The sequence below is a fragment of the Octopus bimaculoides genome, chromosome 12 (assembly GCF_001194135.2).
Source record: "Octopus bimaculoides isolate UCB-OBI-ISO-001 chromosome 12, ASM119413v2, whole genome shotgun sequence".
In the NCBI taxonomy this organism is placed as follows: domain Eukaryota; kingdom Metazoa; phylum Mollusca; class Cephalopoda; order Octopoda; family Octopodidae; genus Octopus; species Octopus bimaculoides.
This window is the reverse complement of record NC_068992.1, coordinates 7894787-7913948: the sequence shown is the minus strand read 5'-3', so window position 1 is coordinate 7913948 and position 19162 is coordinate 7894787. Positions and strand designations below refer to the sequence as shown.

Here is a 19162-nt window from a genome sequence, read left to right as displayed (position 1 = left end):
TTATTGACTCTCTTTCTATCTGCTGTAAACACTCATACACACATGTATCACTCACATACACACTTTTCTTTGTATGACGGCCTGTCTTTGATTATGTTCTTATATGTCGCATTCACACTCACACACAGACATACACTTTAACGCCATAATAAATATCTCTGTTATTCCATCTTATACGGTTGTGGTCTTTCATTACTGGTCATCTATGTTATCGTCGCATAACATATCATGTATATCATCATTTGATATATATATTTTGTGTTCGACCGTGTGACGCGTTTAAATAAAAGGAGTCCTCTGTTTTTCCATTCGTCACCATTTCTCCTTTTTGAGTTCGCACGGTCGTCCCTTACATGGTCGACTATCCCCCCCCTCCTCCAGATTCTTAGCATTGTGCCTTTAGTAGAAAGGATTATTATTATTATCATTATTATTTTTATTTTGATCTCTACTGCCCATAATGTATTTCTTAATGTAAACCCTTTGTGGTTAATAAATCTTTTTAATAACGAGAAGACAATTAATAATGAGAAGACAATCTTTTTAATAATGAGAAGTTTGCGTCTTTGCAAGTCTTCTTTCTTTGTTACCGTGTTAGACATATTTTAGTTTTTATCAAACCTGGCAATTTGTTTCCCCACCCCCTTTTCACTCCTTACAGTTGTGTCCTCTATTGAGAACTATTGACCTAGATAATAACTGAGAGGCCTCTAATCAAGTGACTTGACCTAATTAAAAATAGTTGTCAAATTTTATTTAGATTCCACATACTAACATTTTAAAGAATATTAAAACAGACACATGAGACAGTGCAATTCTACATGTGGCTTCTGCAAAACTTCAAATTGTCTAACCTAACCAGCAGGGAAAGAAGAAAGAAAGAAAGAAAGAAAGAAAGAAAGAAGGACGGATGGACGGACGGAGTTGAAGATCGCCAAATTTTAGTCACTCAGACTGTTTTTATTGATGGCAAAATGTAATTTAAGTATTTTTAATCTAAAATAGGGCACTGAAGTTTATTTCAATATGAAGGTTCATCAAACTCCACATGTTCTTATTCTCTCCTTTTGCTTCTCTCTTTAAGTTCAGTTGTTTCATGTCAGCTGATACAAACCCCAGTGGATGTTTAATTTTTTTTCAAAACCATGTACGGGGCTTAAATACCATCAAAATGTGGTAATCATCCTGTATCTGATGGACACTTTGGCCAGATCTTGTCCTAAAGTTGACACTAGAATATTCCATTGATGTTTAGAAGCAGTGAAAAAGGAAAAACAGATGCTAAGAAAGGGTTGAATGGTTGTCTATAGAATGGTGCAAAGAACAAGATCTTTCTATCATAACCTTGTTACTGAGCAGGTGATTGGTCAGTATTAATGCTGAAACATCAGTAAAGTAGAAAACACACACACACCTACACACACACACACACACACACTCACATACACATATATTCAGATACATACATGCATACATACTTTATTGACACTGATCAGGTGGCCACTTAAACTCAAAAATTCCAAATAGGAAGAATACATACATACGTATGTACATTCATGCACATTTATACAAACACACATGCAAACACACACACACACACACACACACACACATACTTTAATGGCTGCTCAAAATAAACTAAAATTCCAAAGAGGATTAGTACATATGTACATACAGAAACACACATACACATATACAAACAACACAAGTACACACACTTATATCCTTATATTTTAGTTGTTTCAATCAATAGACTGTGGTCATGCTGGGGCATTGCCTTTAAGAATTCTTAGTTGAATGAATTGATCCCAGGACATATTTTTTAAAGCCTGGTACTTATTCTATTGGTCTCTTTTGCTGAACTGCTAATTTATGGGGAAATAAACACACCAACGTCGGTTGTCAAACTGTGGTGGGGGACAAACACAGACACAAAGACACACACACACACACACTGCCATGCTACATGGCAGTGAAACATGGGCCATGACTGCTGAGGACATGCGTAAGCTTGCAAGGAATGAAGCCAGTATGCTCTGCTGGATGTGTAATGTCAGTGTGCATACTCGACAGAGTGTAAGTGCCTTGAAAGAAAAGTTGGACCTAAGAAGCATCAGCTGTGGTGTGCAAGAGAGACAACTGCGCTGGTATGGTCATGTGGTGAGAATGGATGAAGATAGCTGTGTGAAAAAGTGTCACAGCCTAGCGGTTGAGAGAACCTGTGGAAGAGGTAGGCCCAGGAAGACCTGGGATGAGGTGGTGAAGCACGACCTTCGAACATTAGGCCTCACCAAGGCAATTACTTGTGACCGAGACCTTTGGAAATATGCTGTGCTTGAGAAGACCTGGTAAGCCAAGTGAGACCATAACCTGTGGCGTAACCAGCTCACTCATGCATACCTTTCCTTCGTTGGATACTAAACTCCGCTTGTGAAAACCTGTTGAGGCAAGTGAAATCGAAATTAAATTCAATGATAACACTGCTTGACTGGCATCTGTGCTAGTGGAGCGCTAAGAGCACCATTCGAGTGTGAATACTGCCAGGGATGCTGACTGGCTCCCGTGCCGGTAGCATGTAAAATTGCCATTAGAGCGTGACCGTTACCAGCATCGCCTTACTGGTACTTGTGCCAGTGACATGTGAAAGACAATATTTGAGTGAGGTCATTGCCAGTGCCGCTGGACTGGCTCCTGTGTAGGCAGCACGTAAAAAACACCATCTGAGTGTGGCCGTTGCCAGTGGCACGTAAAAGCACCCACTACACTCTCGGAGTGGTTGGCATTGGGAAGGGCATCCAGCTGTAGAAACTCTGCCAGATCAGATTGGAGCCTGGTGCAGCCATCCGGCACACCAGTCCTCAATCAAACCGTCCAACCCATGCCAGCATGGAAAGCAGACATTAAATGATTATGATGATGTCATCATCATCATGAAAACAATAATAATGACGATAAATAGGTATGGATGGATAATTCTTGAGTATAAGTTTTGGACTTTGTACAGTTCTGGTTTTACCAAGCTACTGTACACCTGCATGGGCTGAAGTTCTTCTCACCCTAGACTGTTTTCCAGAGCAAAATGCATCTCCTTCGTCTGAAGAAGCTTCTTCATTTTTCATTCCCCTAACTTTGGAGGTGTTTTAGTGCTTTTAACCCAATTTCTCATTAATTGTATTTACTTTTCACTCATCTTCTAATGTTGACATTTTCTCAGCTGATTTTGAACTTGTTTAAAAGTTATTAGCTTTATTCAAGAGTCCTCCAATTGCTATTTTTAAGACCACTTAGCTATTCACCACTTTTATTTTATTTGGTGACTGATGAATAAATTTATTTTGTGTATTTACACTAAATAGGTATTTCAACATATTTTTTTTTATTTTGTAAAACAATATTCTTATCACTTTTGAAAATGTATGTATCCATCATCATTTCAATGTCTTTTCCATGTTTGCATGAGTCGGATGAAATTTGTTGAGGCAGATTTTCTGCTGGATGCTCTTCCTATCACCAACCTTCACCTGCTTCCAAATAAGTCAATAGTTTCCTATGGCCAGGCATATTTTCACATAAGGTTAGAAACCAAATACATAAGCTCAAAGCTGACGCATGATTACAATTATCACATGAGGAGACACTAACACACATATAGGCAGTTCGACAATGGCTTCCCTAGTTGGAACTTCAAAGTCAGTTAAAAATCGAACTGCACTCTTCAAAACTTGCACTAAGAATAAGTACAAGGTAAAATTACTACCTGCTTTTATAGCAAGTTGATGCAGGTAGTTTATCCTGTCCCCCTCTGACTAAGTTCATGCAATTGAGAAAACCACATTATTTATGGGATGACCCGATATCCTTTGCTTCAGTCTGTAGACTGCAGCCATGCTGGGGCACCACATCGAGGAATTTAGCCAAACTTATTGACCCCAGTACTTATTTTCATTTTATGCCTGATACTTATTCTATTGGTCTCTTTCACTTAACTGCTAGGTTACAGAGATATAAACACACCATCAGTTGTCAAGTAGTGGTAGTGGGAAAACAAAGATAGACAAAGATGCACACATGTACAAAACTGGCTTCTTTCAGCTTCTGCCCACCAAATCCACTCACAAGGCTATAGTAGAAGATACTTGCCCAAGGTGCCAATTCAAGATGGTATGGTGTGATTTTAGTGAGTTTTGATTGCTATTTGAAATCTGCTATAAAAAAATTAAAAAAACTCAAAAACATTTTACAGTTTTTATTATTTGTTTTAAACATTTACATCAAATGTTTGTTCAATAGGAGAGAATCAATTCTTGTTGATTTTTATTATTTCAGAGTAACAAAAGAGTTTCATAAACCGGTAGAAGATTAGGAAAAATATTTTAGCTTGTTTCAATATCATTGTTCTGTAGAATTGGAATTAATATAAAAATTTTATTGGAAGATCGGAGTCATTCATCTGTTCAGTCAACTGCTCCAGAGTGAAGGAAATCTAAGAATTCTTCTGGGCAACTTTAATAATGACCTGAAATAAAAACAATAATAAAGGTGGTTTCAAATTTTGGCACAAGAGCAGTAATTTTGTAGATTACACCGACCCCGGTGCTAAACTGGTGCTTATTTCACTGATCCCGCAAGGATGACTGGCGAAGTTGATTTCAGCAGAATTTGAACACAGAAAAAGATGGACAAAATAAGTATCTTGCCTGGCATTTTAATGGTTCTGCCAGCTCACTGCCTTAATATTAATAATGGTTTCAAATTGTGGCACAAGGCCAACAATTTCAGGGGAGTGGAGGTTTAGTCAATTACATCAACCCTAGTGTTTGACTGGCACTTATTTTATCAACCCAAAAAGGATGAAAGGCAAAGTTGGCCTCAATGGAATTTGAACTCAGAACAAAGGTGGACGAAATGCTGGTAAGCATTTTGCCTAGTGTGCTAACGATTCTGCCAGCTCACCACTATAACAGATAAATATATTTAAAACATTTGAAATGAGCAAGTCACAGGTTTCTAATCCATTAGGGGAGCACTAACTCCAAATAAGACCGACTTAGATAACTTGTTTAACCCATATCTGCATGGAAAGCAGGCTCAAAGTGATTTGGGACAATGAAAATATAGAACAGGCAATGGAAGTAAAAATTATTTCAGAAATCAATTACTCACATTTTTCACTTCTGTATATTCATGAAGACCATATTCTCCCCTGCATTATGAAAAATAGGAAAACAGTTTAAGAATGACAGAATGAAGGCATTATTCATCTGAACAGAGTTTTATTATATTTAAGGCACAAGGTCACAGAACTAAGAGGTTATAAGCCAACAAGGAAGAAGTTTCTATGCGACTGCACTAGAACCAGTTAAATTTCCTCTCAAGCATCCCCTAGCAAATAAGAAAGAACACACTGAATAAATGTCATCCTAGATACAAGGTCAAGAATAAAACTGGATAGTCATAGCTGGAAGACCTTTCGTCACAGAGCTGTACATTCAGACTTCAAGCCAAACTACAACTAAAAGAGGATATTCATGCTTTTTTTTGAGATTGATTACTTTACAAGAGAAATGAAATTGTTCCAACTAGGAGCTGAAATTCATTTCATACAAAGCTTACCAGCACTCCACTTACAATGATTATACTTAAAACTGGAAAGACCTGTGAGAAAGATATAAGTTAGGAGGGAATTTCAGAGAGCCAACATGACAGGAAGAAAGGATACCAACCTGCTGCTGACTACCCTTTGCCCTGTGTTATAAACATCCTGGTTTCAGGAGTCCTGAATTAAAATCTTCTGCCACAACTTAGTGTTAATTTATGTTCCAAAAACCAATTAGTAATGACAAAGTTATTTTACTAAATTCTACATGATTTTCAAAATTAATTGAAATAAAAATAGAGGATCTTGACAGAAATATGGTAACAAAAGGGCTGTCACATCCAACCTTCTGGGTGGGGGTGGGAGACATTGGATAAAGCATTTTTTAGTTGCTTTAGATTACAGGTTTACTAGACCTAAGGCTAAACAATAACATCATCAATTATCAGAAGAATTCTAACTCAATGTTTTTGTGGTGTTTCGATGGGAGGAATTGTTATTAAATATTTTAAAAACATTCAAGTCTATTAACATTTGCCAGTTATCAACTTACAATTCTCTGCCAATTCCTGACATTTTAAATCCACCAAATGGAGATTGTGGGGTTACACTGTTATAGGTGTTCACCCTGCAGAATAAAATAGAAGGAAAATATATAGAAGAGAATACAAAGAAACATTTTAAATAAACATTCAATACAAAACTTACAACACCACCAAGTTACATTTATTCTGAATTATTCATGTAACCATAAATTTAGGAAATTGCTTGTTAATAACTTCCAGAACCCATTTGTATAAGATTAAGCAGAGCTGAGAAATAAGATCTTACCAAACAGTTCCAGCCTGAACAGCACTTGTGAAGGTCATAGCCTTGTCAATGTCTTTGGTGAAGATAGCAGCTCCAAGGCCGTAGTGTGTTTTATTGGCACGCTCTATGACTTCCTCAATATCATGGAACTTTATGATCTGTTGTACTGGACCAAATATCTATAAAAGAAAAAGAAAATATAATGAAAGAAAACCAGTGTTTCCACACCTCACCCAATAATCAGTGTTGGTTTGTTTATGTCCCTGTAACTAAGCAATTCAGTAATAACAACTGATAGGATAAGTAACAGGTTTAAGAAAAAAATATGGAGTTGATTTGTTTGGCTACTATAACCAATCAAGATTGGTGCAACACCATGGCTGCAGTCGTGGTTGAAAGAAAATTTATATATATATATAAGTAGAATAAAATTCCACCTAAGTCTACCACTATCTTCCTGAGTTTAGTACAATACATATCAGAAGAGGAGGTGACAATAAAAAGTCAACTGCACTCGAGAAGGGCTGTGCTACAGCATGGCCACAGTCCAATGACTGATAATAGAGTTAAAGGTAAATGTGTTTAGAAGACTTACCTCTTCTTTGGTGATTCTCATGTTGTCGTTGACATTAGCAAAAACGGTTGGTTCCATAAAATATCCTTTGTCCCCTTTCTGTTTTCCTCCGCACATCATTTTGGCACCTTCTGATTCTCCACTCTTCACCAAATCAATGATCTTAGACAGCTGGTCGGCATCAACCTAGACAGAAGAGGGGAAGTTGAAAATATCAACTTGGCAAATTTGATGGCAACCATCTGGAGAAATACTGATTGTTCAGAGTGCAAAGTGTTGGTGAAATGGCTTAAACGGAAAAATGGTATAATTTCATAATCTGGTTTAAATCTACAGAATCATTCCATTACTAAAACATTTAACCCTTTAGCATTCACATTACTGTCAAATGTAATGCTTATTTAATCTCACTGTTTTTAATCAATCCTGTATTATCTCATAGCTTTGAGATTTTAATTGTGTGATTGTTTATTTTTAAGAAAACATTGTAGAGTAGGTATGAGATATCAGATCTGGTTGATATGAACATAAGATAAGTAAAATTTGTCTTGCCTGAAACCACTCCATGATGCAAAGAAGGGTGAGGACCACTGCCATAAAGCATCCCTCTCCCCCTCCCCCTCCAGATATTTGATATACACCCAAAACAAAGACCCATAAAATAACACATGATTCCAGTAACACAGAATATGTGCTGATTACAAATAATGGAAAAGATATTTTGGCAATGATCAGGGAAAATGGAATAACATAGATGAATTTTTTTACCTGAGGTCCATTTTCTGTTTCAAAGTCAAAGGGATCGCCAACTTTTCGTCTCTGGGCTCTGGCAACACTCCTGGCAACAAATTCATCATAGATGGCCTCCTGTACATATGTACGTGAACCAGCAACACAGCACTGGCCCATGTTGGTCATGACAGCCTCATGAGCTTCTTCCACTGCAGAATCAACTGCAAGTCAGAACAATAGAACATCAGTTATCCAAGAATAGGATGTCAGAGGTAACAAATTTATTCAATTCTATAAATTTCTTAAATTTGATTGATTTTTTGAAAGAAAACTGGCGTGGTTGTGTGGAGGCACAAACATGGCTGTATGGTAAGAAGCTTGCTTCCCAACCACATAGTTCTGGGTTCAGTTCCACTGCATGGCACCTTGGGCAAGTGTCTTCTATAGCCTCGGGCTGACCAAAGCATTGTGAGTGGATTTGGTAGACTGAAACTTAAAGAAGCCCATCATGAAAGAGTGTCTGTCCACCACTGCTTGATAACCTGTGTTGCTGCGTTTACATCCCCCATAACTTTGCAGTCAGCAAAAGAGACTGATAGAACAAGTACCAAGCTATAAACAAAATTAAGTTCTGGGATCGATTCATTCGACTAAAAATTCTAGGCTATAACAGCTTCAAACCAATGAAGCCCCTATGTGATTGCTTGACCCGCTGAAAATAGAAAGCACTCCCTCAAATCCACATTTTTTTTTTTTTCTTTTTTTAAAGGGAGGTACTGTAATGTGGAAGCCTTATTCATAATTGTCTGATCAGGTGGGAGCTGATAATGGATAGTAACCATTCTCGGTCAAGAGAAGGGTGGGATGAAGTGTAGAAGTGAAATCTCAGAAATGTTGAGTTTCTGAGATGAAATGACACAGGATCAATAGGAAATTGCAATATGCAGTAACACCAGGTTCAAACAAGACAGGAGGAAAACAGGCATAAAAAAAAGGAAATGAAAAAAAAAAATCTTTTTTTTTTAATTTTTAAAATAAATAAAATGAAAAAAAAAAAAACTTGAACATTAATATTGGATAATGTGGTTCTTATAAAATGGAATTGTCAAAGCTAGAACAACTGTCATTGGCCGATTCAAACAGAGCTAAACAACACAGTTTGTTAATATTAATAAAATGAAAATTAAATAATGGTTCACAAGAATTTGTAGTGCTGGACAGTTTTCAAAGACCATCTGTAATTCCTTAAAAGACCAAATGAAAAGAATTGACAGCACAATGTGGTGTGAAGGACTGAAACAAAGAAAAAACAAAAATTAATAGGTACTTACGGTCAGCATCAGCAAAAATAACACATGGACTTTTGCCACCAAGTTCCAGAGAACAGCGCTTCAAGTTGGAAGCACCAGCGGCTTGCATAATTATTTGACCAATCTAAAAAAGAAAAAAAAAAAAAGAAAGAACTTTAGCAAGACACCATGTATGACCCCTGTTTTAGGGTAAGTAAGAAGTTGTGATGTTCATGCCTTTACTTAGGGTATATTAGTAGCATAAGTTAAACTGAAGTTAAATTACTTTAAGATAAAATCAAAAGCAGCCACAAATTCAGCTGAGAAAGAATTGGGGGGGGGGGAGACCATTATTGGGAATAAACTAAGGAATGTTTCATTCAAAAGGAATTACATTGCAAAACAAGTTCAGATCTCAATTTTTGAGTTAACAAATATATTTTAACTTATTCTTAACTTATCTTTGCTAATCCTGATTATTACATATGGATTAGTTTTATCTGAAACTATTTCTTAAATTCAGCATTTCAGAGGTGCTATTTGCACTACAACAGATCTTGTATTAAAGTGTACAAATCATGCCAAATGATATGTTTGTACGTAAAAGAACAGGTTAGGAGAACTGTTCAAGAACAAAAGGATTATATACCAAAAACAAAGAATTTTGAGTAGGATTTTAACTTGAAAGTCCCACAGCCCCAATGTAGTCAGGGAGAAACTCGTAGAAATGTGATCTCAAAGGAGAGTCATCACTGTAAATTGTTAAATACAATACTACTAGCAGTGAAAATAGGAATATTGGTAAACTTTAGTCTAATGTTTTAGTAATATTGTACTTACCTCTGTTGAACCAGTGAATGCAACTTTGTTAATGTCAGGGTGTGTGCTTATTGCTGCCCCAGCTGTGGGCCCATAGCCAGGTACGATGTTAACAACACCAGGTGGAAAACCTGCCTATAATGAAAAACAAAAGTATAAATGATTTATAACCTATAAGTAACAGGATTTTTGATATAAGCACATGGCCACTTCTTTCTTTAATTATGAGGAAATTTGTAAGTAAATTCAGTATTTGATCAGAGTTGACCAAGAACTAAACAACCTAGTAGAGACTAAGTTTTGACAAGTTAGCCATCATTGATGATGAATTAATGAAGAAGCCAATATTTATTTTAATTTTTCTAAATTGATGGCACATAAAAAACACTTTTTGAGCATGGCCGTTACCACTACTGTGTGACTGGCCCTCGTGCCAGTGGCATGTAAAAGCACCCACTACACTCGTGGAGTGGTTGGTTTTAGGAAGGGCATCCAGCTGTAGAAACTCTGCCAGATAAGATTGGTGCCTGATGCAACCATCTGGTTCACCAGTCCTCAGTCAAATCGTCCAACCCATGCTAGCATGGAAAGCGGACGTTAAACGATGATGATTATAAGTTCCAGGTTTCTATGAGGCCCCAATTATGGATTTATTGCATTTTCTGATGGTGTGTGAATGAGAAGGGAGAGTAACTTGGAGCAGAATAAAGATATGGCAAGAAATTTTGTAGAACATTGAACTTTGATTGTCTTGATGATTGTCCTTTGCCAATATACACTGGCAAAAGACATTCACATTCCTTATAAAGACACACACAAAGAACCTTTAACTGAAGTGAGAATAATAGAATAATATTGGGTTTCAAAATGTGACACAAGGCCAGCAAGTTTGGAGGGGAGTTGGTTACATCAACCTCAGTACAACTGGTATTTATTTCATCAACCCTGAAAGGATGAAAAGGCAAAGTTGACCCTGGTGGAATTTTTACTTAAAATGGAAAGACAGAAGAAATGCAGCTAAGCATTTTGTTTGGAGCCTTTCTATGTACACACACACACACACACACACACACACACACACACACACACACACACACACACACACACACACACACAGGCTTCTGCACAGTTTCTGTTCACTAAATTCCTTTTAAAGTATTGGTCTACTCAAAGCTATGGAAGAAGACACTTGCACAAGGTACTGCACAGTGGGACCCACATGGATTCTTAAATATAATTGTGTCTGTGCATGAAATGAGCAAGTTTTAAAGCCATGCTTTGCCAAAGAGAATATACAAAAGAAATGGTTTCAGTTTGAAATAATACAAACTAATTATCTTTGATTTATTGACGAGGATAAATAGACTTAACATGCACAAAGCTCAATATTCTAATAATGTCTAAGGTCTTTTTCTAATGTTTTAAAGGTCAAACAAAACTAGATAACAACATAGCACATCTCTATTCCTCTTCAACATCTGTCAGCTTTTGCATTAAACCTAACCAGTCCGCCTCTTCTCAAATCTACCTTATTTACTCATATCATTATCTCCCTCACTTTCACTAAACTCCACTTCATGTATACCAACATTACTGTCTCTTCAGTACAAACTGACTATCAACAATTCTTTTATATAATTTGACTAACAGATTATTCTCAACTCAATTTTCTCTCGAATCTGCAGGCATTTCATACTCATATAACCTGTATTTCACAACTATAGAGCATCATGTTGCAAAACCACCCTGTTTGCTGCCTACATACTTAACTACTGTATGGCCATATGCTCTTTAAGTGAAACCCTATCAAATAAGAAAAATAAACAAAAAACAATAATTCATTACTTACCTCCTTTATCAGAGCTCCTAAATATAGGGCAGTGAGAGGGGTTTGTTCAGCAGGTTTCACGACACAAACATTACCACAAGCCAAGGCAGGAGCTATTTTCCATATAAACATTGGAATTGGATAATTCCACTGCAAAATTACATGAACATGTTTATCAGCAAATGCAGTTAAGTGTCATACATACATATATATTAACTAATAAACTTAATGCAAAGATATTTAACAAGATTTAAAATGAAATAACAAAACTGATAAAAATTAAGTTTTTGGTGAATGGAGAATACAGGAGCTTGATGGAATAGAATAGCAATGGAAATGGTTACAAGTTCAAACAACTGAAATAAGTGTATACGTACTGGAATAATCTGTCCACATATTCCAACGGGTTCATGTTTGGTGTAGCAGAAGAAGTCACCATCTGGAAATATTAATCAATGTTTTTCATTTAGATTTAAGTTATAGGACACATGCATTTTCAGAATCTATACTTTCGTCATAACCCGAAAATATTTTCCCCATAGGAAATTCAAAAGAAGGCATGGAGAATTTAAGCAGATATATGCACCAAGAGAGAAAGAAAGAATGGTAGATCAAGGGAGTCGGACAGAAACGGAGAAACAAGAGTTCTAAACTTACCCACTGGAATTGTCTTTCCTTCAACCTTGTCTGCCCAACCAGCATAATATCGTAGACAATTGATGGCAAATGCTATATCACCAAATGCTGCTTTGTAAGGTTTACCACAATCCAATGTTTCCAGACTCTACAACAATGAACAGGAATCCAGGAATTAGAAAACAGATCTGACACTCAGGGCATTATTGGATGATAGCCAATGCTTATATAATGAAATCCTCATTTTGTACTTTTCTATGCTTGCTTGGAACGAGTAGAATTTGTTGAGACAGATTTTCTATGGCTGGATGCTCTTCCTGTCACCAACCCTCACCCATTTCCAAGTAAGCTAATATTTCCCTCATGACCAAATATGCTTTTATGGAAAATCAGAAATGACAGACACTGCTTGCATGACAGTGATATCCATTTACATCTATCATACAATATTGAAGCAAAAGAACAATAATATACATACGCTTTGTCATACTGAACATCCCTGTGAAGTATGTTAATGGTATGCATGTCTGTGGAGTGCTCAGCCACTTGTACATTAATTTCACAAGCACACAGATCCATTGATTGGACTAGTTGGAACCTTCATCATCATACCAATGGAATACCAATGATATATATATATATTCAAATATGAATTAGAAGCAGCTTGAGGGATATAAACAATATGAAACACATATACACAAGGTATGTGCTATGCTAGATAGTGGGTAGGCTGTGCTTATAGGTGTAAGAGAATATATTCTCATCCATTCACTTGGTGTTAATACATCTGGAAGTCATAGACAATTGAGAACTTGCATCTGGTTCCATTCAAGAGCAGCAAACATCAATGTTTCATCATTTTTGTGACTTGTCAACACCACGTACCCAAAATGAGGTCTGATGTAAGCTAAATCACTGCCTATGACTATAAGAAAAATGGTGTTATGCCTATAAGTGCAAACTACCCACAAATTGTAAAAAAAACCCATACTTTCTGAGTTTGTTTGATATTGTTTTTTATATACACACACCATTTATTTAGTGTTTTCCGATATAGGATGGATTGAACAGATACATACGTTTATATATATGTATATATATATATATATAAAGCACACACAAATGTAATTTGTGATCATGAGAAAAAAAGCAACAATAGAAATCTAAAGCATCTGATCAGTCACAATTAACAATAGCAGCAGAGCATATCAGAAAAGGAAAAGAATTACATGAATATTACTATTACTTACTGCAGCATAGACAAGGTCTCTCTCAATCAAGCCAGCTAACTTGTTGAGTAGCAAACCTCTCTTGCTTGCATCTGTACGGCGCCATTCTGAGCCCCACTTGAAAGCAGCTTTAGCAGCTGCTACAGCTTTGTCTACATCAGCCTGCAAACATTGATAAAAAAAAAAGAAATAGAGGTAAAAGAAATAAATTTCAAAATATAAAAAAAAAATCAATTGTAGTGAATTACAATCAACCTCACCCCCACTTTCACCTGTGCACACAAAGTCAATTGTATCTCCCAAACACACAAAAACAATTCCAATTAAATTAAACATTTTCTTTCAACTTGCTCTTTTCAGAAATTCAATTTCTAAAGAAATTAACTTTCAATTATAAATAAATGAAAAATTCTTGTATTAAATATGACACATTTCAACATTTTTATAGCCATCAGTCTATTGTAAATAAACTGCTAAGAGTCTATGAAAATTATATTGGAAGATTTATATTAAGAGTTAGAGGAATACTTTGCGACTTGATTGATAATTCAGCGAATGGGTTGTTCAACTGTTTGAACAAACTGGAATGTTAATCACTGAAATTGACAGATCTAAACTTCATTTTACACGTATACATGCAAACATCTCTCTTGCTCTCTGCCTCTAATTGGGAAACCACATATCTCCACTACAGCAAGACACCTGTTTCTATCCTTCAGTCACACTAACCTCTTATCACCTGGCACAAGGCCAACTCTTCCCATGACACTTCCCCACCTCAAAGGATCTTTGTCCTGCAAGTTACTTGGTGAGCCCACTAGTGCCGGTGCCACATAAAAAGCATCCAGTCCACACTGTAAAATGGATGGCATTCAGAAGGGCATCCAGCTGCAAAAATCATGCCAAAACAGACAGTGAATCTTAGCGTGGTCTTCTGCCTAGCCATCTGTCAAACCATCCATCCCATATCAGCAGGGAAAATGGACACTAAATGAAGATGATGATGATGATACACTTATGGTTTTAATGTCCACTTTTCCATGCTTGAATGGGTAAGATGGAGTTTGCTGAGGCAGGTTTTTCTATGTTAGGATGTCCTTCTTGTCACCAACCATAATCTGTTTCCAAGCAAAGTAATATTGCCTCATGGCCAGGCATGTTTTTGCTGAATATTAGAAATGAATGACACTGCATATGTGACAGAGACACAAACATATGCATATAATGGACTGCTTTCAGTTTCTGATTACCAAATCCACTTTCAAGTCTCTGGCTGGCCTGGGGAAACACTTGTTTAAGGTGCCATACAGTGGGACTGAACCCAAAACCCTATGGTTGGGAAACAAACAACTGCACAGCCACACCTGCACCAACACACACATACATGGTCCAAGAATTAAGGGAAAATTTATTTGAAATAATACAAAGCAATATCTAAATCAAAATATCAAGTTATGAAACAAAATATGAAGTACATGAATATAGGATTAAAAAATTAACAGTAGAAGAATGGATTAAGATTTAAAATGTGAATGGAGAAAATATCCTTATTGTTCCATGTCTGCTCTAAGATTAGACTATTTGAGGCAACATTTGTTGGCTTGTCTGCCAACCTGCCCAGACAGTAGGGTGGCATAATTTGAAAGTTAAAAGAATGCAAAGAAGTGCTTTGTGACCAGCAGTCTATAGCATCTGTTAGTCTTGTCCTGGTTGATACAATCAAATGCCCTTCTGACACCAACTGCTTTGTTGCCTCTTCTAACACAAAAATATGGTGAGCATACTCTAAAAACCAGGGCACATATGTAAATGTGTACATGTGTGAAAGAAATTATTAACATTTAAAAAGACGGAAAAGGAAATCTAAAAGATGAGAGGAACAAAAAGAATAGAAAGAAGGTGAAAAGAATGTAATGATATGTTAAAGTTTAGATCAGACGGGTAGAAACTGGGTTATGAGAAAGACTAAGTGATGTGAAAATATGTGAATTGGTTGCAAAAAAGAGAAAGATGTTAGGAGCAAAATTATATAGAAACAGCAAGAGAGTAAAAAGGGAAGTGTGGGGGGGGGGGGGGGAACAGACAGAGAAAAATTAATGGGGAGGCATTGAAACAGGAAAGAATGTAAGCTATAAGACTTTTAATAATAAAATGTGACAGTTAATGATGGTAGGTTGATGACTGAGAATAATGTAATATTCATAATTTCAGATTGAAGGAGGATAACACAAAGGAAGTGATACAAAGTATGTGTGGGGAAAAATTTTTTTTTTTAAACCCAACAAATCTTAAATCATTAGTAAATTAACTCTATATGTGTGTATGTATGTATAAAAATCAATTTTTTTTTTCTCTGTAGCATTTGAAACATGCCAGAGAAAGGGGACATGGAAAATAAGACCTGCTTGAATGGAAGATTTAACCATTCATGTAAAAAAAAAAAAAAAATTAATTAAACATGAAGATGCGGCTGCCGGTAAGAATAATCAGGAGCTTATTTTACAGAGAGGGAAATTTTAATTTTCTTGGGATACTTCTTTTAATGCTGGTAAGAAAGAAACCAATTCCAACTTTGAATTCAATACGTTCAGCTATTACATCCTCATCATTATTTAACATCTATTTTCCATGATGGCATAAGTTAAATGGTTCAACAGGAACCAACAAAGCAAGAGGACTGCTTCAAGCTCCAATATCTGCTTTGGCATAGTTTCTACTGCTGAATGCCCTTCCTAATGCCAACCATTTTACCGAGCGTACTGGCTGGTTTTTTACATGGCACCAGCACAAACGAACACTTCCAAGAACCCTCAATTGAGTGAAGTACAATATCAAAGGAGGTGAAAGTATGAAAGAGGGGTAAGAACAGGCATCAAACAAAAGAGGAGATGCATAGTTTCCCAACAGGAAAGTGAGAAACTGAGAGATGGTGAGGAGGTACTCTTATTGTACAAAGGTCAATAAATATATCAATTAAGTACACAATATTTTTTAGATAGTGAAGTTTTTCAAATATGATCAAGTATGAAGCATACTATTTCTTTGACCAACCAGCTGATTTGAAAAATAACAATGCTTTGACACTTTAGGTTGGATATATATGAAGTGAATTATCTTATTTCTTCTGAATAACTATATTGATAATCTTCATCATCGTCGTTTAACGTCCGCTTTCCATGCTAGCATGGGTTGGACGATTTGACTGAGGACTGGTGGACCAGGAGGCGACACCAGGCTCCAATCTGATTTGGCAGAGTTTCTACAGCTGGATGCCCTTCCTAACACCAACCACTCCAAGAGTGTAGTGGGTGCTTTTACATGCCACCAGCACGAGGGCCAGTCAAGCGGTACTGGCGACGGCCACGCTCGTTTTAAGATTTTTCGCTTCACCTATATGATGTCTTGTATCTGTCATCTACAAGATTTCAAAGACTGTACCATATTGTTTTTAAAAAAAAAACAACATTTACCATTGGGAAAATATCTTTAGTAGATTTAGTATTGGAGTGGTTGAATTTGTGTGAGTCTTAGAGTTTTCCTATTTATTAATCTATTAAAGCAGTGAATAACAGCAACATTGTTTCTGCTGAAGCTCATATGGAAATTATAATGTAGCAGGATTTTTTTTTAATCCAGTAATGCTCTGACATTTAAACTAAACAGTGGGTTGAATCACATGCTTTTATTTTGTTTTTTGTTTTTCTATTGTTTGTATTTAAAATGTTATATTTTTTTAGCGTAATGTATTTTTCTTCTTTAAAACGATTACTTTTTTAATGCAGCATTTTGGAAATGAACAAACATCACTTGTATGACAGTGACTATCATTTACAACTATCATTTGACATCAAGACAAGGAGACAAACACACATGCACCCACACACAATGGACCTCTTTCAGTTCCCACCAACCAAATCCACTCACAAAGCTTTGGCATTCACACAACACAAGGGTCTTTTAGTTTCTGCCAACTAAATTCACACAATTTTGGTTGGTATGAGAATGTAATAGAAGACTTGCCCAAGGTGCCAGTTAGTAGAAATAGAACTTGAAACTACATGGTTGGGAAATAAACTTCATAACCTCATTGCTACATGTGGAATATCAAACCACTTTCACAATAATTTAGTGATTATGTGTAGTTAGTTCCCACAACTGAACAACTGAAAGTCAAATGCAAGTGTCAATGTTAAAGCACTACTAAATGAAAGACAATCATTTCGTCAGATTCCTACTCTGTATTAAATCTACAGATAAAAAAAAAAACAAGATAAAATAATGCTTACTTTGTCACTTTCCTGGACCTGACAAATAGGTTCTCCATGACAGGGATTCAGAGTTGGAAAGGTTTTGCCACTGATTGAATTCACAAATTCATTGTTGATGAAGATCTGTAGAATAAACAAACAAACAAATATTGGTTAATTAAATGAAATTAAATTGGTTAATTAAATGAAGCAGTAATCTCTAAAATTCTCTTAGCAAGGAAAGAAAATATCTTAATGATTAATTTTATTGAAGAAAAAATTAAATTAAGGAAATAATGCAGAAAAAAAAAAAATTAATCTTTGGCAATATGACAACTCTTGACATGTTTCAGTCCTACTAAACCTCATCAGTGAAGTACAGTGTTATTGCAAATCATAAATTTTAGTGAAAGGACAGTGTATGAAAAATAATAAGGGTCCTTAAATGAATGTAACAAGCTATGGAATTTTAATTAAAATTATACTTTTATTGATAAGAAAAAAGACATCTTAATAAATTTGTTCAAGAAATGTCAGGAAAACAATCCCAGCTACTTGTAAATCACTGAATGAATCTCTTGTAGGTGCTTTACAAGTAAAACAATACAATGATCTCAAAATGAAACAATGTTACCTGGCTGCATTTTACAGTGATGCCTACAGATGTTGCATGTACATTTCATGAACTTTGTACAAGACTATAGACATAAAATCATATTTTAACGTCCACTGTTCCATGCTAGCATGGGTCAACTGGAATTTGTTGAGGCATATTTCCTAAGGATAGATGCCCTTCCTGTCACCAACTCTCACCCATTTCTAAGTAAGATAATATTTCTAGATATCGCTAGAATAAAGTATCAGATTGAAAAAAAAAACCCACTAAGGTTGATTTGTTCGACTAAACACTTCAAACCATTGTCCCAGAATGCTACATTTCAATGACTAGAACAAAAGATAATTGAAGACTACGTGTTCGAAAACGTATATGTAAAATTTAATTGAAAAAAATATATATATTTTGGGACGGTTTCTTTGGCAAATAAACACACGCACTGTATATTCGTACTTCACTCGTTTATTACTGTTCTTATTCTAACTCGTGTCCATTGTCTGGCAATCTTTCGTTAAACGACAGTAGTAAACGAGTGAAGCACATAAATATATAAGTACTACTAAAGCAGCGCGGAACCGAACGCGCAGTCGCGCGTCCGAGCTAGCTAGTCGTGAGTGGTCGATCCTAACCCTAACCCTAAACACGTATTCATTTGCACACGCGGGGTAGGGATAGGGTTAGGGACAGGGTTAGGATCGACCACTCAAGACTAGCTAGCGCGGACGCGCGACTGCGAGTTCGGGTCCGCGCTGCTTTAGTAGTACCAAATATATATATATATATATA

General features: G+C 36.1%; 1 protein-coding gene across 1 annotated transcript in view; it reads right to left on the bottom strand.

The window, feature by feature from the left end:
- Nucleotides 1-19162, bottom strand: part of LOC106870426 (aldehyde dehydrogenase, mitochondrial) — a 40126-nt gene that overhangs the window by 18029 nt on the left and 2935 nt on the right. Inside the window, exons 2-14 of the mRNA XM_014916493.2 lie at nt 17800-17904; nt 13535-13675; nt 12306-12432; nt 12026-12087; nt 11670-11798; nt 9842-9955; nt 9044-9146; nt 7749-7933; nt 7002-7166; nt 6428-6585; nt 6150-6224; nt 5164-5203; nt 4489-4516 (exon numbers count right to left, since the gene is read on the bottom strand). Coding sequence (XP_014771979.2) covers nt 4489-4516; nt 5164-5203; nt 6150-6224; nt 6428-6585; nt 7002-7166; nt 7749-7933; nt 9044-9146; nt 9842-9955; nt 11670-11798; nt 12026-12087; nt 12306-12432; nt 13535-13675; nt 17800-17904 — 1432 coding nt within the window. The remainder of the gene's footprint in view (nt 1-4488; nt 4517-5163; nt 5204-6149; nt 6225-6427; nt 6586-7001; nt 7167-7748; nt 7934-9043; nt 9147-9841; nt 9956-11669; nt 11799-12025; nt 12088-12305; nt 12433-13534; nt 13676-17799; nt 17905-19162) is intronic.